This window comes from Hemitrygon akajei, unplaced genomic scaffold (assembly GCF_048418815.1).
Source record: "Hemitrygon akajei unplaced genomic scaffold, sHemAka1.3 Scf000156, whole genome shotgun sequence".
Lineage (NCBI taxonomy): Eukaryota > Metazoa > Chordata > Chondrichthyes > Myliobatiformes > Dasyatidae > Hemitrygon > Hemitrygon akajei.
The window spans coordinates 180,357-205,663 of record NW_027332042.1 but is presented as its reverse complement, the minus strand read 5'-3'; the positions used below and the strand labels follow the sequence as shown (position 1 = coordinate 205,663).

Genomic DNA, 25,307 nt, shown 5'->3' with positions numbered 1-25,307 from the left:
TCCTTTGACTGTAAATGAACAAAGTCAGTGCAGATAATGGACTGCCTTCTTGAAGACTGCATCCTCCAAGTCTTCATTTTCATTGTAACATTCAAGATGATCGCCGATACCTCCATGTTCTCCATAGTTCCAAACTTGTTGAAGTAGTGAAATAGTTTCGTTTTGTTCCCAGCAGTTTCTGGCATCTCCAAGACTGAATGCTTGAAAACAGCAAAACAGTTCGGAATTGTCTTACTGCTTATTTCTCGACAAAAATCATTAACAGAAAAACACACACAACTGACACTGTTTAAAAACTGTTTGCGTGGTGTAGTGACTCATAGCTGCACAAGCGCATGTGACTGAAGCTAGTTAGAAGCTATTTGGCAGCAGTCCCCTGTCCCAAGATAGTGGCTTAGTATCCCAGATAAACAAATGAATCCAGTCTATTTTCTCGATTAGTTTTTGTTCTTTAAGGCTTGTCTCGAATAAGCGGCTGCCCCAATTAGCCGATGGCCCGATCCAGTGTATTTATAATAGCACGTGCAGTCGTAGCATTAGCCCAAGTCCCTGAGTGGCATGGCCTTAGATTGTCGGTGTGTGGGATGTTGTCCTGGAACCATGTTTCTGTAAGAACCGGCAGCAGCAGTTCCGCATCTCACTCTGGGTCAGCTGCGGATCCAGCTTGTCTCCCTTGGACCAAACCCTGGAGAGCTAACCAGCAACCCGGCGCGCCCACCGCCCCTCTGCTCTCCGGGTGGCTGGGATAGCCACGCGCAGCCTGAGGGCCAGTTCCGTGATACAGCCAAGGCCAGGCAGCTACCTGCTGAATGGCACTGTAATACCGATATCAAACTGGGTCTTACAATCACAAGAAAGACAATCCAGACACACGATTGTGCCATTTGTTGGACCTGGAGAGGCGGCCGTGACCAAGCGGGCCGCCTTCTAACTGGAAGCCTCCCCTTGCACCTCACTGGGTTACAGCGGACAGTCTGCAGCAGGTCGAGTGGCGTCTGTCTCAGGCCTGATGGAGGGTTTCAACTCGCAACGTCAGCAGTTCCTTGTGCTGCTTGGCCCCTGTCTTCCTCCAGTAGACTCTTTGCCCCACGTATCAGCAACTGTCCCCCCTCACATGGTTGTGACCACCAGCAGTGCCATTATTCTATATTGTTACGTGCCCCGTAACTGGGTGTCTGACCAGCAGAGAAAGAAGAATCCGTTGGAGTCTGGTGGTACCAAACTAAAGGTGTTTATTAGTAAACTACACAATACAATATCAAAAATGCAAATATACATATAAAACAAGTTAGCAGTAATAAACCTAAAAGTGTAGGAATAATAATAATCAATAATAAACAAGCTCTATCGATGTCTAGGGGTCAATGAATTGTCATAGAAAAGTATAGAGTTCAGTTCATAAATGCTGATGTAGTTATGGTTGTTGTATTGAAATCGTTGGAGAGAGAGAGAGAGAGCGAGATGTAACAGCAACAGCTGCGGCAGGCAAACCTTTTGTGGCTTTCTTAATCCGTTGTGTCGTTGTGGTCATTCAGTTATGACCCCTCTGGTCTTCAGCTAGACTGTTCTTCTGTGGTGGACTCGTCACTCTGGCAGGAGTGGACACACACACAAGTCCCCACCGGCCCAGCTGTAACACTGTGAGTTTTACTGACCGATCTCCTGGTTCGGTCTCCGAAGCCCCCACCTTTCTGTGGGTTCCCAACACTCAGTCAGTGTCCACTGGTGTGTCTGAAAGGTGTCTCTCCAGACCTGTCTTTTATCCCCACTCACGGGGTCTCAGCTATCCATCAACTCTGAATGACCGTGTCCATCAAATCAGGCCATTCCTGCTATCTCCTGAGGAATGTTAACGAGCAAAGTACAGTCCTTGTAGTGGAAGGTAAATAATCCAGGAAGAGTCATAATACAGTAAATCAACAGTCTCTCTCCCCCTCTTATCTGTAGCAGATGTCCTTGCCTGGGCTTTATCTCTCTCTCATGAGCAGCATAACAACAGCAATAGTTCGTGGTTCTCAGGAGGGGGGTTGGGAATGGTTAACTCTGCACCCCATTGTCCATCAGGTCCGTTCATCACTCAACAATATGTACCCAGGATCCAAAGAGTTCAGCCTCCAAGTATCTTTAATAATGGGCTCAAATGTCTTCCCTACCACTGTCAGGCTAACTGCACAACAATTTCCTGTCTTTTGCCTCCCTCCTTTCTTGAAGAGAGGAGTGAAATTTGCAATTTTCCAGTCCTCTGGAACCATTCCAGAATCTAGTGATTCTTGAAAGATCGTTACTAATGCCGGCACAATCTCTTCAGCCATCTCTTTCAGAACCCTGGGGTGTGCACCATCTGGTCCAGGTGACTTACCCACCTTGAAATTTTTCAGCTTCCCAAGCACCTTCTCCTTAGTAACAGCAATTTCACTCACTCCTGCCCTGACACTAACACCTCTGGCATACTGCTAGCATCTTCCACAATAAAGACTGACGCTATATATCTGTTCCATTTCTTTGTCCCCCCTTGCTACCACTCCAGTGTCATTTTCCTGCTGTCTGATGTCCATTCTTGCCTTTCATTTATATATTTGAACAAAACTATTGGTATCCTCTTTAATATTATTGGCTAGTTAAACTTCCCTCTTTTTGTGGCTGTTGTAGTTGCCTTTTGTTGGCTTTTAAAAGCCCCCCAGTCCTCTACCTTCCTGATTTTTGCTATATTATATTGCTTTTTTGCTGTATTTCTTATCAGTCATGGTTGCTTCATACTTTTGTAACCCTCAGGCTCAGCCAGCACATGTTCGTCTAGGAGAAGACAACTCCTGGCCCAGCCAAACTGAGAAATCTCGTTTGTGTGGATGCTGCATGATGTGTTGCCCGGTTACAAATCCACACCGCAAAATATCAGACAGTACACCATATGCAATTAAATAATTGAACTTTATAAATCTTAATCTGAATATAGGGTTAGTAAAAGAAAAAAAAGAAAAATGGGCCCATTTTAAGGAAAATGTCAAAAGTGCACATTGGAGCTCTCTGATACGGCCATTTGTCAACCATCGACCTCCAAGCATTGCTGACCTTTGGACTCTCACTCCCAGTCCACTCCGTCCGCTGTCTCCACACACATCTTCCTCCTTCTTCCCTCACCGACAAGACTGCAGAAATCTCTCTTCCAGACCCACAAGAAAGAACAACATGCCTCTCATTGGATAGTCCGGCATTCCATAGCCCTGTTATCTCTAGTCATAACCTAAACACTGCTGCTGTAGAGAAACCATTACATTAGCAGTGAAACCTTACAGTGTGTTACACTTTCTTTAGAATACTAATTCAACTTTGAGAGGTATCTAACCTGTGCTTTCTGAATTGCTGCCGGAAACTCCAGCCACTGCTGCTCTGCCATCATCCCTGCTGGTGTTCCCTTCCAATCAACTTTGGCCAGCTCCTCTCTCACACCTCTGTAATTCCCTATACTCCACTGTAATGTTGATTCATGTAACTTTAACTTCTCCCTCTCTCTCCCTCTCTCTCAAATTGCAGGGTGAATTCTAAAATTATGATTACTTTAATCTCCCTAATGAAATCTGTGTAGCGATGTGCTACACACAGCGCTGAAATAACGACACGCAGTCGGTAAGTCGTTTCGAGACTAGTTTATTCAAACTTCGCGGCGCTGGCATTTAATCCCTAGCGCCCGCCCTCTCCGGGCGGAAATGACATCAGAGGTGCATTACCAAAGTTTCTCCCCCCCCCCCCCCCCGCGTGCTAGCTATTTGTGAGCCGGTTCGCCTGCACAGAAAGTGGGTCGCCACATAACACCCCCCCCCCCCCCAGAACCAGCGATACACCCCCCAATGTCCACAGTCTGGATCAGCCTCTGTTTGGGAGGTCTGCCTCTGTGCCACAGTGCCTGAACCTCGACCGGCTGCGCCAAGCCCACATGGGCTGGTTTGAGTTGGTCCACCATGAAAACCTCCTCTTTCCCCCCAATGTCCAGAACGTACGTGGACCCGTTGTTGTTGATCACCTTGAATGGCCCCTCGTACGGCCGCTGTAGCGGTGCCCGGTGTCCGCCCCTTCGTACAAACACAAAGTTACAGTTCTGCAGGTCTTTGGGTACATGGGTCGGGGTCTGTCCGTGCTGTGAAGTCGGTACGGGGGCCAGGTTGCTGAGCCTCTCGCGTAGTCTGTCCAGGACTGCTGCGGATTCTTCCTCTTGCCCCCTTGGGGGCTGGTATGAACTCTCCTGGTGGAGAGGTGTTGCCCCGTCTTTGGTAATCCTGTGGCCCAGGAAGTCGATGGTATCGAGACCGAACTGGCATTTAGCCGGGTTGATCGTGAGGCCGAAATCACTCAGGCGGGAGTAGAGCTGGCGGAGGTGGGACAGATGCTCCTGGCGACTACTGCTGGCTAAAAGGATGTCGTCCAAATAGATGAACGCAAAGTCCAGGTCGTGTCCCACCACATCCATTATCCGCTGGAACGTCTGTGTAGCATTCTTCAGGCCGAACGGCATTCGGAGGAACTCGAACAGGCCGAACGGGGTGATGAGTGCCATTTTGGGGATGTCTTCAGGGTGCACCGGGATTTGATGGTATCCCCGGACGAGGTCTACTTTGGAAAAGATTCTTGCCCCGTGCAGGTTTGCTGCAAAGTCCTGTATGTGCGGAACGGGGTAGCGGTCTGGAGTTGTAGCCTCGTTCAGTCTGCGGTAGTCGATGCATGGTCTCCAACCCCCGGCTGCTTTGGGCACCATGTGCAGGGGGGAGGCCCATGGGCTGTCGGACCTCCGTACGATCCCCAATTCCTCCATCCTCTTGAACTCCTCCTTCGCCACGCTCTTCCTCTTGGCTTTCCACAGCACGTCTGCCCAGGCCGCCACCTTCCGGGTGTTGCTGAAATCTGCGTCGGCCAGCAGCAGATGTATGTCCTCGAGCAGTTGCTCTAGGAACGCTTGCTCGAACATGAGGCAGGGCTTGTGTCCGTCAGCCAGGGCCAGCATCTCGTTCATCAATGCTGACGGCAGTCTGTCTCCCAAACCGTCCAGGTGAAGCAGGCGGGCACCCCGCTCACGCCGTGAGAGGCCAAAGGTCCCAATGAGCAGAGCTTTGAATGCTTCATATTTGCCTTCTTCCGGGGGTGACTGTATGAAATCCTCAACCTGGGCGGCCGTCTCCTGGTCAAGAGCGCTCACCACGTGATAGTAACGTGTGGAATCAGAGGATATCTGCCGAATCTGGAACTGGGCTTCTGCTTGGCTAAACCACACGCGTGGTCGCAGCGTCCAGAAAGACGGCAGTTTTAGCGAAACTGCGTGAACAGATGAAGAGTCGGTCATCTTTGGTCCAAATCCCGTTTGGACCGTCGGGGTCACCAATGTAGCGATGTGCTACACACAGCGCTGAAATAATGACACGCAGTCGGTAAGTCGTTTCGAGACTAGTTTATTCAAACTTCGCGGCGCTGGCATTTAATCCCTAGCGCCTGCCCTCTCTGGGTGGAAATGACGTCAGAGGTGCATTACCAAAGTCTCCCCCCGCGCGCTGGCTATTTGTGAGCCGGTTCGCCTGCGCAGAAAGTGGGTCGCCACATCTGGTTCATTTCACAATACCCAATCCAGAATAGCTGATCCCCTGGTGGGCTTAACCACAATGCACTCTAAAAAGCTATTTTGTAGGCATTTTACAAATGCCCTCTCTTGGGATCCAGCACCAACCTGATTGTCCCAATCTACCGAAATCCCTCACAACGATCGGAACATTGATCTATTGATAGGTGTTTCCTGTCTCCCATCGTAATCTGTGGCCCACATCCCGGCTACTGTTCACAGGCCTGTATATAACTCCCATCAGGATCTTTCTGAACTCTACCCACAGGGATTCTACATCTTCTGATCCTATGCCACCTCTTTCTAAGGATTTGATTTCATTTTATTTAACCAACAGAGCCCCTGTCCATAAGACATAGGAGCACAATAAGGCCATTCAGCCCATCGAGTCTGCTCTGTCATTCCATCGTGGCTGATCCTGGATCCCATTCAACCCACACACCTGCCGTCCTGCCATGTCTTTTGATGCCCTGACCAATCAGGAAACGATCAACTTCCGCCTTCAATACACCCACCGACTTGGCCTCCATCGTAGTCTGAGACAGAGCATTTCACAGATTCACTACTTTCTGGCTAAAAAAAATGCCTCCTTACCTATGTTCTAAAAGGACACTGCTCAATTCGCTCAATTTTGAGGCTGTGTGTGCCCTCTAGTTCTGGATACCCCCACCATAGGAAACATCCTCTCCACATCCACCCTAACTAGTCCTTTCAACATTTGGTAGTGTTCAATGCGATCCCCCTGCATTTTTCTAAATCCCAGTGACTACAGGCCCAAAGCTTCCAAACATGCCTGGTATGTTAACCCCTTCATTCCCAGAATCATCCTTGCGAACCTCCTCTGGACTCTCTCCAATGACAGCTCATCCTTTCTGAGATGCGGGGGCCAGAGCCGTTGACTGTATTCCAAATGCAGCCCGACTCGTGTCTTGTAAAGGCTCAGCATTATCTCCTTGTTTTTGTATTCTATTCCTCTTGAAATAAATGCCAACGTTGCATTTGCCTTCTTTACCACAGACTCAACCTGTAAATTGACCTTCTGGGAGCCTTGCACGGGGTCTCCTAAGTCCCTCTGCACCTCTGATGTTTGAAACGTCTCCCCATTTAGATAACAGTCCACACTATTGTTCCTTTTACCAAAATGTATTCTCATTTTCCCATCACTGTATTCCATCTGCCTCTTTTTTGCCCAGTCTTCCAATTTGTCTGTCTTGCTGCAATCGCATTGCTTCATCACCACTACCCACCCCTCCGCCTATCTCCTTATCATCCGCAAACTTTGTCACAAATCCATCAATTCCATTATCTAAATCACTGACAAACAATATGAAACGTGGCAGTCCAGATACTGACCCCTGATGAACACCACCAATCACCAGCAGCCAACCAGTAAAGCACCCCCACCCCCCATTCCCACTCGCTGCCTCCTGCCTCTCGGCCATCCCTCTATCCACGTCAGTAAAGCCCCACCATTCCCACTCACTGCCTCCTGCCTCTCGGCCATCCCTCTATCCACGTCAGTAAAGCACCCCCACCCCCCATTCCCACTCGCTGTCTCCTGTCTCTCGGCCATCCCTCTATCCACGTCAGTAAAGCACCCCCACCCCCCATTCCCACTCGCTGTCTCCTGTCTCTCGGCCATCCCTCTATCCACATCAGTAAAGCCCCCCCCATTCCCACTCGCTGTCTCCTGCCTCTCGGCCATCCCTCTATCCACGTCAGTAAAGCACCCCCACCCCCCATTCCCACTCGCTGTCTCCTGTCTCTCGGCCATCCCTCTATCCACATCAGTAAAGCCCCACCATTCCCACTCACTGCCTCCTGCCTCTCGGCCATCCCTCTATCCACGTCAGTAAAGCACCCCCACCCCCCATTCCCACTCGCTGTCTCCTGCCTCTCGGCCATCCCTCTATCCACGCCAGTAAAGCCCCCCCCACCCCCCCTTCCCACTCGCTGCCTCCTGTCTCTCGGCCATCCCTCTATCCACGTCAGTAAAGCACCCCCATTCCCACTCGCTGTCTCCTGCCTCTCGGCCATCCCTTTATCCACGTCAGTAAAGCCCCCCCATTCCCACTCACTGTCTCCTGCCTCTCGGCCATCCCTCTATCCACGTCAGTAAAGCACCCCCCCCCCCCCCCATTCCCACTCGCTGTCTCCTGCCTCTCGGCCATCCCTCTATCCACGCCAGTAAAGCCCCCCCACCCCCCCATTCCCACTCGCTGCCTCCTGCCTCTCGGCCATCCCTCTATCCACGCCAGTAAAGCACCCCCACCCCCCATTCCCACTCGCTGCCTCCTGCCTCTCGGCCATCCCTCTATCCACGCCAGTAAAGCCCCCCCCATTCCCACTCACTGTCTCCTGCCTCTCGGCCATCCCTCTATCCACGTCAGTAAAGCCCCCCCCATTCCCACTCACGGCCTCCTGCCTCTCGGCCATCCCTCTATCCACGTCAGTAAAGCCCCCCCATTCCCACTCACGGCCTCCTGCCTCTCGGCCATCCCTCTATCCACGTCAGTAAAGCCCCCCCCATTCCCACTCACTGCCTCCTGCCTCTCGGCCATCCCTCTATCCACGTCAGTAAAGCGCCCCCACCCCCCATTCCCACTCGCTGTCTCCTGCCTCTCGGCCATCCCTTTATCCACGTCAGTAAAGCACCCCCATTCCCACTCGCTGTCTCCTGCCTCTCGGCCATCCCTCTATCCAGGTCAGTAAAGCACCCCCACCCCCCATTCCCACTCGCTGCCTCCTGCCTCTCGGCCATCCCTCTATCCACGCCAGTAAAGCCCTCCCATTCCCACTCACGGCCTCCTGCCTCTCGGCCATCCCTCTATCCACGTCAGTAAAGCCCCCCCATTCCCACTCACGGCCTCCTGCCTCTCGGCCATCCCTCTATCCACGTCAGTAAAGCCCCCCCATTCCCACTCACTGCCTCCTGCCTCTCGGCCATCCCTCTATCCACGTCAGTAAAGCACCCCCACCCCCCATTCCCACTCACGGCCTCCTGCCTCTCGGCCATCCCTCTATCCACGTCAGTAAAGCCCCCCCATTCCCACTCACGGCCTCCTGCCTCTCGGCCATCCCTCTATCCACGTCAGTAAAGCCCCCCCATTCCCACTCACTGCCTCCTGCCTCTCGGCCATCCCTCTATCCACGTCAGTAAAGCGCCCCCACCCCCCATTCCCACTCGCTGTCTCCTGCCTCTCGGCCATCCCTCTATCCACGCCAGTAAAGCCCCCCCACCCCCCCATTCCCACTTGCTGCCTCCTGCCTCTCGGCCATCCCTCTATCCACGCCGGTATCTTTCCTGTAATGCCATAGGATCTTGTATTTAAGCAGCCTCCTGTGTGGCCCCTTATCAAATGTCTTCTGAAAATCCAATTAAATGACATCCACTGCCTCTCTGTTAGCCACCCTGCTTGTTACTTCCTCGAAGAACTTTTAACAGATTTGTCAGGCAAGATTTCCCTTTATAAAAGCCATGCTAACTTGAACTTATTTTATCATTTTTCTCTAAGTACCCCAAAACCACATCCTTAACAATAGACTCCAAACTTTCCCAACCACTAAGGTTAGGCTAACCAGACTATAATTTCATTTCTTTTGCCTTCCTCCCTTCTGAAAGAGTGGAGTGACATTTGCAATTTTCCACTCCTCCAGGACCATGCCAGAGTCAAGTGATTCTTGAAGGATCATGACCAATGCATCCATTATCTCTTCAGCGACCTCTCTCAGGACTCTGGGGTGTCGTCCATCTGGCCCAGGTGACCTTTCAGCTTGCCTGGGACTTTTCCCTTTGTAATAACGATGGTACTCAGTCCTGCTCCCTGACATTCACAGACCTCTGGCTCACTGCTGGTGTCTTCTGCACCTGAAGACAGGTGCAAAGTATTCATTAAGTTCATCTGCCATTTCTTTGTCCCCCATTACTACCTCACCAACATCATTTTCCAGTGGTCCAATATCAACTCTCACCTCCCTTTTGCTCTTTTTTATATAACTGAAAAATCTTCTAGTATCCTGCTTTATATTATTGGCAAATTTTCCCTCATTTCGTATCTTCCCTTCTTACAGCTGTTCTAGTTGCCTTTTGTTGGATTTGAAAAGCTTCCCAAGCATCCAGTTTTTCACTCACTTTTGCTACCTTATATGCTCTTTCTTTGGCTTTTATGCAGTCCTTAACTTCCCTTGTCAGCCACTGTTTCCCCCCCCCCCCCCCCGCCTTTTGAGAGTTACTTCAGTGGGACATATCAATCTCGCACCTTGTGAATTGTTCCCAGAAACTGCAGCCATCTCTGCTGTGCCGTCATCCTGGCCGGTATCCTCCTCCGGTCCACCTGGGCAAGTTCCTCTCTCATGCCTCTGTACTTCCCTTTATTCCATTGCGATGCTGATACAAGTGAGTTATGCTTCTCCCTCTCGAACTGCAGTTTGAATTCACTCATATTATGCTCACTGCTTCCTAAGGGTTCCTTTCCATTAAACTCCCTAATAAGATCTGGGTTATTCCACAACACCCAATCTAAGACGGCTTTCCCTGAGTAGGCTCGAGCACAAGCTGCTCCAGAAAGCCATCTCGTAGGCATTCAACAAATTCCCTCTCTTGTGATCGGACCCAACCTGATTTTCCCAATCCCCTTGCATATTGAAGTCCTCCATTAGTGACATTACCCTTATTACATGCCTTTTCCAGCTCCCTTTGCAATATCAACCCCACATCTTGGCTACTATTTGGAGACCTGTATATGATTCCCATTATGGTTTTTTACTCCTGCAGTTTCTTAACTCCACCCACAGAGATTCAGCATTCTCTTGCTCTGTGTCACCTTTCTAAAGACGTAATTCCGTCTCTCACCAACAGAACCACCGCCCATGCCTTCCTGCCTGTCCTTTCTATACAAGGTATTTCCTTTGATGTTAAACTCCCAACTACGCCCTTCTTTCAGCCACGACTCAGTGACGCCCACAGCGTCATACCAACCAGTCTCTAATTGCCCCATGAGTTCGTCCGAATGCTACACGCATTTAAACACAGCACCTTCAGTCCTGCATTCTTTGCCCTTTTGAATTTTGCCTCTGCAGTACAATTTGACTCTGCTCTGTCTGCATTTGTACCCAATCATTGGCTTGTCCTTCCTTACATCAAGTTGGATAAGTCATCATGACTGGACAGGATCTACCCCAGGCTACGGTGAGAGCGGAGATTGCTGAGCCTCTGGCGATGATCCTTGCATCATCAATAGGGACGGGAGAGGTTCCCGAGGATTAGAGGGTTGCAGATGTTATTTCCGTATTCAAGAAAGGGAGTAGGAATAGCCAGAAAATTATATACCAGTGAGTCTTACTTCAGTGGTTGGTAAGTTGATGGAGAAGATCCAGAGAGGCAGGATTTATGAACGTTTGGAGAGGCATAATATGATTAGGAATAGTCAGCATGGCTTTGTCAAGGGCAGGTCATGCCTTACAAGCCTGATTGAATTTTTTGAGGATGTGACAACACACATTGATGAAGGAAGAGCAGTAGATGTAGTGTATATTGATTTCAGTAAAGCATTTGATAAGGTACCCCATGCAAGGCTTATTGAGAAAGTAAGGAGGCACGAGATCCAAGGGGACATTGCTTTGTGGATCCAGAAATGGCTTGCCCACAGAAGGCAAAGAGTGGTTGTAGACGGGTCATATTCTGCATGGAGGCCGGTGACCAGTGGTGTGCCTCAGGGATCTGTTCTGGGACCCCTACTCTTAGTGATTTTTATAAATGACCTGGATGAGGAAGTGGAAGAATTGGTTAGTAAATTTGCTGATGACACAAAGGTTGGAGGTGTTGTGGATAGTGTGGAGGGCTGTCAGAGGTTACAGCGGGACATTGATAGGATGCAAGACTGGGCTGAGAAATGGCAGATGGAGTTCAACCCAGATAAGTGTGAGGTGGTTCATTTTGGTAGGTCAAATATGATGGCAGAATATAGCATTAATGGTAAGACTCTTGGCAGTGTGGAGGATCAGAGGGACCTTGGGGTCCGAGTCCATAGGACACTCAAAGCAGCTGCGCAGGTTGACTCTGTGATTAAGAAGGTATACGGTGTATTGGCCTTCATCAATTGTGGAATTGAAATTTAGGAGCCGAGAGGTAATGTTGCAGCTGTATAGGACCCTGGTCAGACCCCATTTGGAGTACTGTGCTCAGTTCTAGTCGCCTCACTACAGGAAGGATGTGGAACTATAGAAAGGGTGCAGAGGAGATTTACAAGGATGTTGCCTGGATTGGGGTGCATGCCTTATGAGAATAGGTTGAGTGAACTCGGCCTTTTCTCCTTGGAGTGACGGAGGATGAGAGGTGACCTGGTAGAGGTGTATAAGATGATGAGAGGCATTGATCGTGTGGATAGTCAGAGGCTTTTCCCCTGGGCTGAAATGGCTGGCACGAGAGGGCACAGCTTTAAGGTGCTTGGAAGTAGGTACAGAGGAGATGTCAGGGGTAAGTTTTTTACACAGATACGATAGGGTCTTTTAAGAAACTCCTGGATGGCTACATGGAGCTTAGTAAAATAGAGGGCTATAGGTCAGCCTAGTAATTTCTAAGGTAGAAACATGTTCGGCACAACTTTGTGGGCCAAAGGACCTGTATTGTGCTGTAGGCTTTCTATGTTTCTACATTCATGTTACATCTATCATCTACATCACCAGCAGGCTCATCCTCAGCTCTGGCATTCTGGTTCCCAACTCCCTGCCATATTAGTTTAAACCACTCCCATCAGCTCAAGAATATTGGTCCCTCTCAGGTTTTAGTGCAACCCATCCCTTTTGTACAGGTCCCACCTGCCCCAGAAGAGGTCCCAATTATCCAGAAACCTGAATCCCTGCCCCTGGTTCAATTCTTCAGCCACGCATTTACCTGCCACCTCATTCTATTCCCATCCTCTCTGTCAATCCCGAGATTCCTACCTTTGAGGTGCTGCTTATCAGCTTCCTTCCTGTCTCCCTGTATTCAGTTTCCAGGACCTCCTCCCTATGTCGTTGGAACCAAACGTACCACGACCTCTGGCTGCTCACCCTGCCATTTCAGGATAAGCTCTAAGCAGCTCTGTTCTATTGTTTAACTCCAGCAGCATCCTCGGTGTCAGGCTCAAGGAAGCTCACCGACGCCTCTACTCCCTAAAGCAATTCGGCACGTCTCTATCGATTTTTATCAACGCACCATAAAGTGGTAGTGTAGTGGACAACTTCTACCCTGCTATTATAAGACTGTTGTACGAGAAGGGCGGTCGATGGGATGCGGCCCTGAAGAGTTGTTGGAGCTGGACTCACCCAGAGAACGTCCCATCACCCCTCCTGACCTGTGCCATGTAGTCATAGCACCACAGAGTCAGACAACACAGAAACAGGCCCTTGGCCCAACTTGCTATGACGGGAAGGTTACTCACCCCAGGATCCCACCCTCTGGTTTGCTCACAGAGAGGTGACTCTGCAGGGAGACGAGAGGGCGAAAGATCAGATTGTGAGGCCTCCTTGTCCTTCAGCCAGGTGGTATGTGCATTCAGCATTTTGTATCCTCTGGCTGAAGGCAGAAGACAGAATGTCTGGGATGGGTGGGGTCTTGGATTTTGCTGGCAGCAAAGAGAGTGCACAGAATGGAGGCTGATTTTCCATGATGTGGCCACAGCTCTCTGCAGCTCCTTGCAGCCACGTGCAGTGCCAAGCCGTGGAGCATCCCGATAGAATGTTTCCCTTGGTGTGCCAATGAAGATCGGTAAAAGTTAACGGGAACATGCCGAATGTCTTTAGTCTCCTGAGGAAGGACAGCCTTCTTGTCCATGACATCGACGTGGTTGGACCAGGACGTTGGTGATGTTCACACCTGGGAACATGGAACTGTCAACCCTCTCAACCTCACAGGAGGGTCCCCACCATCAGCATCCTGGGGTCAGCCCTGGCCCAGGCACAGTCAATTCCACAGTCCTCACCACCCCCGGCCAAAGAAATTCCTCCTCATCTCCACTCCAAATAGACATCCCTCTATTCTGAGGAGGTGCCTCTGGTCCTAGACTCCCCCACTATAGGAAACATCCTCTCCACATCCACTCTATCTGTGGTCCTAGACTCCCCACTATAGGAAACATCTTCTCCACATCCACTCTATCTGTGTCCTCTGGTCCTAGACTCCCCCACTATAGGAAACATCCTCTCCACATCCACTCTATCTGTGCCCTCTGGTCCTAGACTCCCCCACTATAGGAAACATCCTCTCCACATCCACCTATCTGTGTCCTCTGGTCCTAGACTCCCCCACTATAGGAAACATCCTCTCCACATCCACTCTATCTGTGTCCTCTGGTCCTAGACTCCCCCACTATAGGAAACATCCTCTCCACATCCACTCTATCTGTGTCCTCTGGTCTAGACTCCCCACTATAGGAAACATCCTCTCACATCCACTCTATCTGTGTCCTCTGGTCCTAGACTCCCCCACTATAGGAAACATCCTCTCCACATCCACTCTATCTGTGTCCTCTGGTCCTAGACTCCCCACTATAGGAAACATCCTCTCCACATCCACTCTATCTGTGTCCCTCTGGTCCTAGACTCCCCCACTATAGGAAACATCCTCTCCACATCCACTCTATCTGTGGTCCTAGACTCCCCCACTATAGGAAACATCTTCTCCACATCCACTCTATCTGTGTCCTCTGGTCCTAGACCTCCCCCACTATAGGAAACATCCTCTCCACATCCACTCTATCTGTGCCCTCTGGTCCTAGACTCCCCCACTATAGGAAACATCCTCTCCACATCCACCTATCTGTGTCCTCTGGTCCTAGACTCCCCCACTATAGGAAACATCCTCTCCACATCCACTCTATCTGTGTCCTCTGGTCCTAGACTCCCCCACTATAGGAAACATCCTCTCCACATCCACTCTATCTGTGTCCTCTGGTCCTAGACTCCCCACTATAGGAAACATCCTCTCCACATCCACTCTATCTGTGTCCTCTGGTCCTAGACTCCCCCACTATAGGAAACATCCTCTCCACATCCACTCTATCTGTGTCCTCTGGTCCTAGACTCCCCACTATAGGAAACATCCTCTCCACATCCACTCTATCTGTGTCCTCTGGTCCTAGACTCCCCCACTATAGGAAACATCCTCTCCACATCCACTCTATCTGTGTCCTCTGGTCCTAGACTCCCCCCACTATAGGAAACATCCACTCTATCGAGGCTTTTCAGCATTCAACAGGTTTCAATGAGATTCCCCCCCCCCCATTCTTCTAAATTCCAGCCAGTAAAGACCCAGAGCCGTCGATCACTCCTCAAACAATAAGCTTTTCATTTGCATGAACCTCTTGCAAACGCTCTGCAAGGTCTTAGATAAGGTCCCAAAACTGCGCACGATTCCCCCAAGTGAGGCCTCATCATTACATCTTTGTTTTTATAGTCTCGTCCTCTCAAAATGAATGCTGACATTGCATTTGCCTTCTTCATCACTCCAGTCAACCTGCACGGAATCCTGCAAGAGGACGTCCAATTTCTTCAGCACCTTTGATTTTTGAGTTTTCTCCCTCTTTAGAAACTAGTCTTCCCTTTAATTCCTTCTACCAACGTGCATGACCGTACACGTCCCAACACCGTATTCCATCTGCCACTTATTTGTCCATTCTCCTAATCTAAGTCCTCTCTAGCCTCCTCAACATTTCCTGTCTTCGTGTCATCCTGAAGTTTGGCTACAAGGCCATCAATTCCATCATCCAGTCATTGACGTGTAACGTAAAAGAATTGGTCTGAACACCGACCCCCTGTGGAGCAGCACTAGCCACCGGCAGCAAATCAGAACAGGCTCCCTTTGTTCCCACTCTTTGCCTCCTGCCAGTCAGCCACTGCTCTGTCCGCTAATACCGTGGGATCTGGTTAAGCAGCACCTTGTCAAAGGCCTTCTGAAAATCCACGTAATCAACATCCACAGATTCTCCTTTGTATATCCTGCTTTTTATTTCCTCGGGGAATTCTAAAGAGTCTCCTAAACGTATCTGCCTCTCCCGCCACCCCGACAGGTACCTGATGTGCAGTGACGCGAATGATCTCCGAGCCAAGGCGGAGTGGGAGGGGCAAGGGCAGTGCTTCGCGAACCAAACTCCTGGACAAGCTTCACAGTAAGTCTTCAAGGAAACAGTGGGGGGGGGGGGGGGGGGATCTTATTCAAGCATTCAAAGAGGGCTTGACAGGGCTGGTGTTGGGACGTTTTCACCAGCAGGAGAGCCTTGAACAAGGTGGACAGAATTGCAACGATTAGGGACCGGTCATTTAAAACCGAATTCTATAGAAATTTCTCCTTTCAGAGAAGCTCGAATAACTGGACTCTCGAGAACTCTCTGGTTCCCCAACCGCACTTTATCATGTACAAGGAGAACTGCACAGCCCCCGTTATCGCACTGTGATGAATTCTGGACCGAGAAATGCGTTTCTGGACAGAATGGTATAAAGGGCTATTTTTAATCTGGCTGGGTACCAAAATTGACCCATTGGCAACCTTGTGTATGTTCACGTTCCTTATTTGCGTAATCAATCACCAATCACACAGCAGTGCTGGTATTAATAGCCAGTAGAATCTCTGTGTAAAGGCCAATAACACTTCAGAATTAGCAAAGTAACTGACCAATAGTAACTGACCCCGAGAATCTTTCATTTGCATCGTCATCTCGTGTCCGTGTGCCAAATGGCCCCGGTCCCCGGCTGAGCAAAGGGAAGCTGTGCCCTTGGGGATCTGCCGTACCTGGGCTGACTGCACGCGATCCTTAACCCTCGCCTTGCTGCACCAGTAGCCGGGTTTAGAGTGGGGCGGATAAACAGCTGAAAGATAGAGAAGTGGCAGAGCAGGGCGGCATAGAATCAGCTGCGATCATCATAAAGTGTTTTCTCTTCACTGTCTTGATGGACGTGTGTGGAGTGATCATTCTGGATGGTTTTTACTGTGTCTCGGTGCACATGATAACAGTTTAACCCTTTTGAGCATTACAGCTGAGTGCAGGCCCTGTGGCACAATGTTGCTGCGACCTCTTAACCAACTCTAGTATCAACCTGGCCCTTCCCTCCATCACCCACGCGCCTATCTGCCTCTACCGCCACCCTTCGCGGGACGTTAACCATGGACGCCAGGCCAGTACGCCGTGGAGAGCAAGCATTGCCCGTGTCTGCTGAACGGCGGAGACCGATACAGTTTGTTACCTGCAGCATCAAGGGGATTTCCAGTCAGCATTGAACTCCATGTAGGACTGCCTCAGGGAGTCCAGCTCGAGATATTTCCCTCAGTGTTTACTCCGGAAGCCTTCCCCGTGAGCGAATATAGCCTCAAAGCAGTGGGGGTTTGAGATCAGAGATTTCCTTCTCCTGGATGAGCCCCATCTGTCCGAAGCGACTGGATTCAAGGCGCCAGTAACCCGCCTCTCCCCTTTCTCCTGTCAGTAGAAACCGTTCCACTGGGCTTAGTAACTAAGCCACACGTGAAGGCCGGGAGCTGGACTGGGTTGTCAGAGGCTGTTCGAGACGCACGCCATTGAGAGCGTCTAATAGGTAGTGGGAGCTTGTCCCTATTATCACACTCACAAACTTACCTCTGACATTCCCCTTCTATTCTCCTCCAGCAACATTATAGTGATGCCCCCTGGTATTAGTCATTTCTAGTTGTGTTCCAGCTGTACAGACATGGAGCATGTCCCAGCCCCAGCACTGACAGGTGGTCTAGGAGTCCACTGTGGTATGAGACTGTTCTGATATACGGGGGGGTGGGGGGAGACTCCATTATAGATACCTCCCCTCCTTTCAGATGGCAGAATGATGGTCCTTGGTACATTACAATTCACTGTACCCTTGTTCCAGTCTCCCTTCCCACCCCCACCTTCCCACTCCATGCCATTCCTCCTTATTGTCCATTTCCCTCCCTTTCCACTCTCTCCCCAGTCATACTCCTCTTTCTTTCGCTCTCCTCTCAAAATCATTCTCTCCACACAGTCTCTCTGCCCTTCTGTCCCCCTTGGCATGCCTCTGTCTCTCTCTGTCTGTGTGTGTGTGTCTCTCTCTCTCTCTCTCTCTCTCTCTCTCTCTCTCCCGCCCCTCTCCCTCTCTGTCTGTCCCTCTCTCTGTTTCTCTCTCTCTCACAATCTCTCTCTCTCCTTGTCTCTCTCTTTCTGTCTCACCAAATCTTTCTCACAGTCTCACTCGATCTCTCTCCCTCTTTCTCTCACACTCACACACACGTCCTCTCCCTCTCAAAATCTCTCTCACACAGACTCTCTGTCTCCCTTTCAAAATCTCTCTCTCCCTCTCAAAATCTCTCTCACACAGACTCTCTGTCTCCCTTTCAAAATCTCTCTCAGACTCTCTCCCTCACATTCTCTCTCCCTCTCAAAATCTCTCTCACACAGTCTCTCCCTCTCCCCCTCTCAAAATTCTGCTCACAGTGTCACACAAAATCTCTCTTTCTCAAAGTCTCTGTCGCCGTACATCCTCTCCCTCTCTCAGCAGTCAGACCATTCTTACTTCCTCTCACCAGCCGCACCTACTGCCCACCCTCTCCTCCCACCACACACTTTCCCTCACCTCAAACCCAGTAATTTGGCCTTGAAGTCACGTGCGTTTAGACGGCAGTGGAGAGCTGAACAGACTGCTTTCCGTGTTGCACTCAGCGTACCTCCCGCCCTCCGTGATGCTGCCTCCCCGCCGCCTACAGACGCTGCTCAGGCAGGCCGTGGAGCTACAGAGGGACCGCTGTCTCTACCACAACACCAAAGCCGACACCAACCTGGACTCAGTCTCGCTGTTGATGGACCACGCCTGCAGCAGGTGAGAATGAGCGGGTGTCAGGGGAGGCTCGAACCCTGTCCCACCCACTGCCTCGTCCTCTGTCACCTCAGCTCACTGACCTGTCACAATCACCATAGCATGTCAGGAAATTTGGAGAAAGAAACAAATTTCATGACATGATTATGATAAATCTGATTCTGATGTGGGTCTCTATTGTGGACTGAGAGTGGAAAGGGGGCAGGGAGAGGGGAATGATGGTTGGGAAAAAGGGGAAGATGGGTAGAGTGATGGATAGAGATACACTTACAGATAGAGGAGAGGATGTTTCCTATAGTGGGGGAGTCTAGGACCAGAGGACACAGATAGAGTGGATGTGGAGAGGATGTTTCCTGTAGTGGGGGAGTCTAGGACCAGAGGGCACAGATAGATGTGGATGTGGAGATGGTGTTTCCTATAGTGGGAGAGTCTAGGACCAGAGGACACAAATAGAGTGGATGTGGAGAGGATGTACCTATAGTTGGGGAGTCTAGGACCAGAGGACACAGATAGAGTGGATGTGAAGAGGATGTTTCCTATAGTGGGGGAGTCTAGGACCAGAGGACACAAATAGAGTGGATGTGGAGAGGATGTACCTATAGTTGGGGAGTCTAGGACCAGAGGACACAGATAGAGTGGATGTGGAGAGGATGTTTCCTATAGTGGGGGAGTCTAGGACCAGAGGACACAGATAGAGTGGATGTGGAGAGGATGTTTCCTATAGTGGGGGAGTCTAGGACCAGAGGACACAGATAGAGTGGATGTGGAGAGGATGTTTCCTGTAGTGGGGGAGTCTAGGACCAGAGGGCACAGATAGATGTGGATGTGGAGATGGTGTTTCCTATAGTGGGAGAGTCTAGGACCAGAATACACAGATAGAGTGGATGTGGAGAGGATGTTTCCTATAGTGGGGGAGTCTAGGACCAGAGGACACAAATAGAGTGGATGTGGAGAGGATGTACCTATAGTTGGGAAGTCTAGGACCAGAGGACACAGATAGAGTGGATGTGGAGAGGATGTTTCCTATAGTGGGGGAGTCTAGGACCAGAGGACACAGATAGAGTGGATGTGGAGAGGATGTTTCCTATAGTGGGGGAGTCTAGGACCAGAGGACACAGATAGAGTGGATGTGGAGAGGATGTTTCCTGTAGTGGGGGAGTCTAGGACCAGAGGGCACAGATAGATGTGGATGTGGAGATGGTGTTTCCTATAGTGGGAGAGTCTAGGACCAGAATACACAGATAGAGTGGATGTGGAGAGGATGTTTCCTATAGTAGGGGAGTCTAGGACCAGAGGACACAGATAGAGTGGATGTGAAGAGGATGTTTCCTATAGTGGGGGAGTCTAGGACCAGAGGACACAAATAGAGTGGATGTGGAGAGGATGTACCTATAGTTGGGGAGTCTAGGACCAGAGGACACAGATAGAGTGGATGTGGAGAGGATGTTTCCTATAGTGGGGGAGGTCTAGGGACCAGAGGACACAGATAGAGTGGATGTGGAGAGGATGTTTCCTATGGTGAGGGAGTCTAGGACCAGAGGACACAGATAGAGTGGATGTGGAGAGGATGTTTCCTATAGTGGGGGAGTCTAGGACCAGAGGACACAGATAGAGTGGATGTGGAGAGGATGTTTCCTATCCTGGGGGAGTCTAGGACCAGAGGGCACAGATAGAGTGGATGTGGAGAGGATGTTTCCTATCCTGGGGGAGTCTAGGACCAGAGGGCACAGATAGAGTGGATGTGGAGAGGATGTTTCCTATAGTGGGGGAGTCTAGGACCAGAGGACACAAATAGAGTGGATGTGAAGAGGATGTTTCCTATAGTGGGGGAGTCTAGGACCAGAGGACACAGATAGAGTGGATGTGGAGAGGATGTTTCCTATAGTGGGCAAGCCTAGGACTAGTGGGCAAAGCTTTTGTAGGGAAGGATATCCCTTTAGAACAGAGGGTTTTATTTAACCAGAGGATGGTGAATCCGTGGACAGTGGTGGAGGCCAAGTCATTTAAAGGTCCTTGATTGTCATGGTTACTGGGAGAAGGCTGTGACGGGGTACAGAGTGATAATAAATCAGCCATGATGGATGCAGAACAAACACGATGGGCCGAATGGCCTAATTCTGCTGCTCGGTCTTATGGTATGCGTGCATTCAGTATTAGATGACCCAGATACCATTACCTCTCAGTCCTCGATAGAGACCCATATCAGAACCAGGTTTATTGTTACGCACAGCTGCAAGGAACTGGGTTTCCTTGTGGTAGCAGTACAGTGCAAATGATAAAATTACTACGTTACTGTGCAGACGTCTTCGGCCCCTGAGCTACATACAGTATGTGCCTCAGACTTTTGCACAGTACTGTATTTCTCTCTGGATACAGATTAGTGTAATTTCTAATTTCTGTACATACTGCTTTCTGTAACTGAAGGTTTATTACGTCAAGCACTGTACAGTCGCTGCAGAACAACAAATTTCACTGCATACCTGTGCGTTGGTGACAGTGAAGCTTTCTCAGTGTGACGGAAACATGTCTGGACAGTGCGGTAACCAGAACGCCTGTGAGTGCCCCATCAAACCCAGAGCCCACTGCGCGAATTTCCCTCTGGAAATCTGAAACACCCCAGAGAACACTGCAAATACTCAGCATCTATGGAGAGAGATGAAGGGACACAGTGTGGGATCTGTGTCTAAATTACAGCAATGGGGTACCTGACTGGTGGGCAAGTGTGTAGCAAGTTTTACAGGCAGAAAATAACTGCTGGAGGAGCCCAGTGGGTTGGGCAGCATTTGTGGAGGCCGAGGGATGGTCGAACTTTCGGGTAGAGTCCCTGCATCAGGCCAGTCAGCATCTGTGGAGGCAGAGGGATGGTCGAGCTTTCGGGTAGAGTCCCTGCATCAGGCCAGTCAGCATCTGAGGAGGCAGAGGGATGGTCGAGTTTTCGGGTCGAGTCCTTTCATCAGGCCACGCAGGTTCCATTTTGTTTGGACAGCAGGAAGTGGAGTCAGGAAGCCAGTGTCAGGGAAGAGTTTTAACAACGTTTCTTTGTGTGAGGGAGGAGTCTGGGGTGGGGGCTGATCGTGCCGGGCCTGTTGGTTGATGGCTGGGATTTGTTATGGATGGTTACCTGCTGGGGTCACGACCATTCCTGCTACCATCGTTGGTTATCATCTGCTGTATTTAATAGTTTTGATAATGGGGTAAACTGGAGGACTGTGCAGTTTTGGTGGCCTATGGAAGGATGTAAATAAGATTTAACGAGTGCGGAGGAAGTTTGCGAGAGTGTCATCTGGAGTTCATGGGAAATGGTGACCAGGTTAAGACTTTTCACTGGGCTGCAGGAGAATGAGGGCAGTCTTACACGTAGAGCAGTACAAAATTACAACGAGTCGAGGTAAGGAAAATGCACGCAGGCTTTTCCACTGAGAGTGGCTGGGATGACAACTAGAGGGTGACAGGCGAAATGTTTGAAGGAGTCTGAGGGGAACTTGTTGACTCTGATGGTGGTGAGAGTGTGGTGTGACCTGCCAGAGCAAGCAGTGAAAGAATGCAGGCTGGATTTCATGTTTAAGAGAAGTTTGGGGATGTACACAGATGGAGGACTGTGGTCCAGATGCAGGGAGTTGGGACCGGGCCAGTACAGATGAGATGGGCCGAAAGGCCTGTTTCTGCGCTGTAGCTTCACAGTGAGTGTACAGCAGAGATCAAATAGATGCTGGTGCAAGGGCAGCGAAGGGAGCTGGTCTGAAACCCTCTGCCGTGTACACCCAGTGCTGTGTTCTGCTCCCACAGGAAGCAGTTCCCTTGCTATACCCGTCAGATCCTGACCGAGCACTGCAACGAGGTGTGGTTCTGCAAGTTCTCCAACGACAGCACAAAGCTGGCAACAGGGTCCAAGGACAACGCCGTCATCATCTGGCAAGTGGACCCGGTGAGTCCCAATTCTTCTTGTTCAAACACCGGGAGCGCTGTGAATCACCACCGACTCCCAAAAATGTTATTCCATGGCCTGGGAGTCTGTCTCTGACCCCGGGAGTGTGTGATGGGACGGTGTGGAGGGAGATTCACTCTGTGCCTGACCCCGGGAGTGTGTGAATAGACGGTGTGGAGGGTGATTCACTCTGTGTCTGACCCCGGGAGTGTGTGATGGGTCGGTGTGGAGGGAGATTCACTCTGTGTCTGACCCCGGGAGTGTGTGATGGGACGGTGTGGAAGGAGCGTCACTCTGTGTCTGACCCAGGGAGTGTGTGATGGGACGGTGTGGAGGGAGATTCACTCTGTGTCTGACCCCGGGAGTGTGTGATGGGGACGATGTGGAGGGAGATTCACTCTGTGTCTGACCCCGGGAGTGTGTGATGGGACGGTGTGGAAGGAGATTCACTCTGTGTCTGACCCCGGGAGTGTGTGATGGGACGGTGTGGAGGGAGGGTCACTCTGTGTGTCTGACCCCGGGAGTGTGTGATGGGACGGTGTGGAGGGAGGGTCACTCTGTGTCTGACCCAGGGAGTGTGTGATGTGACGGTGTGGAGGGATATTCACTCTGTGTCTGACCCCGGGAGTGTGTGAGGGGACAGTGTGGAGGGAGCTTCACTCTGTGTCTGACCCCGGGAGTGTGTGATGGGACGGTGTGGAGGGAGATTCACTCTGTGTCTGACCCCGGGAGTGTGTGATGAGACGGTGTGGAGGGAGATTCACTCTGTGTCTGACCCAGGGAGTGTGTGATGGGACTGTGTGGAGGGAGATTCACTCTGTGTCTGACCCCGGGAGTGTGTGATGGGACGGTGTGGAGGGAGATTCACTCTGTGTCTGACCCCGGGAGTGTGCGATGGGACGGTGTGGAGGGAGATTCACTCTGTGTCTGACCCCGGGAGTGTGTGATGGGACGGTGTGGAGGGAGGGTCACTCTGTGTCTGACCCAGGGAGTGTGTGATGGGACTGTGTGGAGGGAGGGTCACTCTGAGTCTGACCCCGGGAGTGTGTGAGGGGACGGTGTGGAGGGAGGGCCTCTCTGTGTCTGGCTCCGGGAGTGTGAGATGGGACGGTGTGGAGGGAGGGTCACTCTGTGTCCGACTCCGGGAGTGTGTGATGGGACGGTGTGGAGGGAGATTCACTCTGTGTCTGACCCCGGGAGTGTGTGATGGGACGGTGTGGAGGGAGATTCACTCTGTGTCTGACCCAGGGAGTGTGTAATGGGACGGTGTGGAGGGAGGGTCACTCTGTGTCTGACCCCGGGAGTGCGTGATGGGACGGTGTGGAGGGAGATTCACTCTGTGTCTGACCCCGGGAGTGTGTGATGGGACGGTGTGGAGGGTGATTCACTCTGTGTCTGACCCAGGGAGTGTGTGATGGGACGGTGTGGAGGGAGATTCACTCTGTGTCTGACCCCGGGAGTGTGTGATGGGACGGTGTGGAGGGAGATTCACTCTGTGCCTGACCCCGGGAGTGTGTGAATAGACGGTGTGGAGGGTGATTCACTCTGTGTCTGACCCCGGGAGTGTGTGATGGGACGGTGTGGAGGGAGGGTCACTCTGTGTCTGACCCAGGGAGTGTGTGATGGGACGGTGTGGAGGGAGATTCACTCTGTGTCTGACACCGGGAGTGTGTGATCAGACGGTGTGGAGGGAGATTCACTCTGTGTCTGACCCCGGGAGTGTGTGATGGGACGGTGTGGAGGGAGGGTCACTCTGTGTCTGACCCCGGGAGTGTGTGATGGGACGGTGTGGAGGGAGATTCACTCTGTGTCTGACCCAGGGAGTGTGTGATGGGACGGTGTGGAGGGAGCTTCACTCTGTGTCTGACCCAGGGAGTGTGTGATGGGACGGTGTGGAGGGAGGGTCTCTCTGTGTCTGACCCCGGGAGTGTGTGATGGGACGGTGTGGAGGGAGGGTCACTCTGTGTCTGACCCCGGGAGTGTGTGATGGGACGGTGTGGAGGGAGGGTCACTCTGTGTCTGACCCCGGGAGTGTGTGATGGGACGGTGTGGAGGGAGATTCACTCTGTGTCTGACCCCGGGAGTGTGCGATGGGACGGTGTGGAGGGAGATTCACTCTGTGTCTGACCCCGGGAGTGTGTGATGGGACGGTGTGGAGGGAGGGTCACTCTGTGTCTGACCCAGGGAGTGTGTGATGGGACGGTGTGGAGGGAGGGTCACTCTGAGTCTGACCCCGGGAGTGTGCGATGGGACGGTGTGGAGGGAGATTCACTCTGTGTCTGACCCCGGGAGTGTGTGATGGGACGGTGTGGAGGGAGATTCACTCTGTGTCTGACCCCGGGAGTGTGTGATGGGACGGTGTGGAGGGTGATTCACTCTGTGTCTGACCCAGGGAGTGTGTGAGGGGACGGTGTGGAGGGAGGATCACTCTGTGTCTGACCCCGGGAGTGTGTGATGGGACGGTGTGGAGGGTGATTCACTCTGTGTCTGACCCCGGGAGTGTGTGATGGGTCGGTGTGGAGGGAGATTCACTCTGTGTCTGACCCCGGCAGTGTGTGATGGGACGGTGTGGAGGGAGATTCACTCTGAGTCTGACCCCGGGAGTGTGTGATGGGACGGTGTGGAGGGAGATTCACTCTGTGTCTGACCCAGGGAGTGTGTGATGGGACTGTGTGGAGGGAGATTCACTCTGTGTCTGACCCCGGGAGTGTGTGATGGGACGGTGTGGAGGGAGATTCACTCTGTGCCTGACCCCGGGAGTGTGTGAATAGACGGTGTGGAGGGTGATTCACTCTGTGTCTGACCCCGGGAGTGTGTGATGGGTCGGTGTGGAGGGAGATTCACTCTGTGTCTGACCCCGGGAGTGTGTGATGGGACGGTGTGGAAGGAGCGTCACTCTGTGTCTGACCCAGGGAGTGTGTGATGGGACGGTGTGGAGGGAGATTCACTCTGTGT

General features: G+C 51.4%; 1 protein-coding gene across 1 annotated transcript in view; it reads left to right on the top strand.

Annotated features, from left to right (window-relative positions):
- Positions 1 to 25,307, top strand: part of LOC140724060 (WD repeat-containing protein 26-like) — a 168,244-nt gene that overhangs the window by 97,620 nt on the left and 45,317 nt on the right. Inside the window, 4 exon segments of the mRNA XM_073038544.1 lie at positions 15,646 to 15,697; positions 15,699 to 15,744; positions 18,274 to 18,430; positions 22,214 to 22,352. Of these exon segments, the coding sequence (XP_072894645.1) occupies positions 15,646 to 15,697; positions 15,699 to 15,744; positions 18,274 to 18,430; positions 22,214 to 22,352 (394 nt within the window).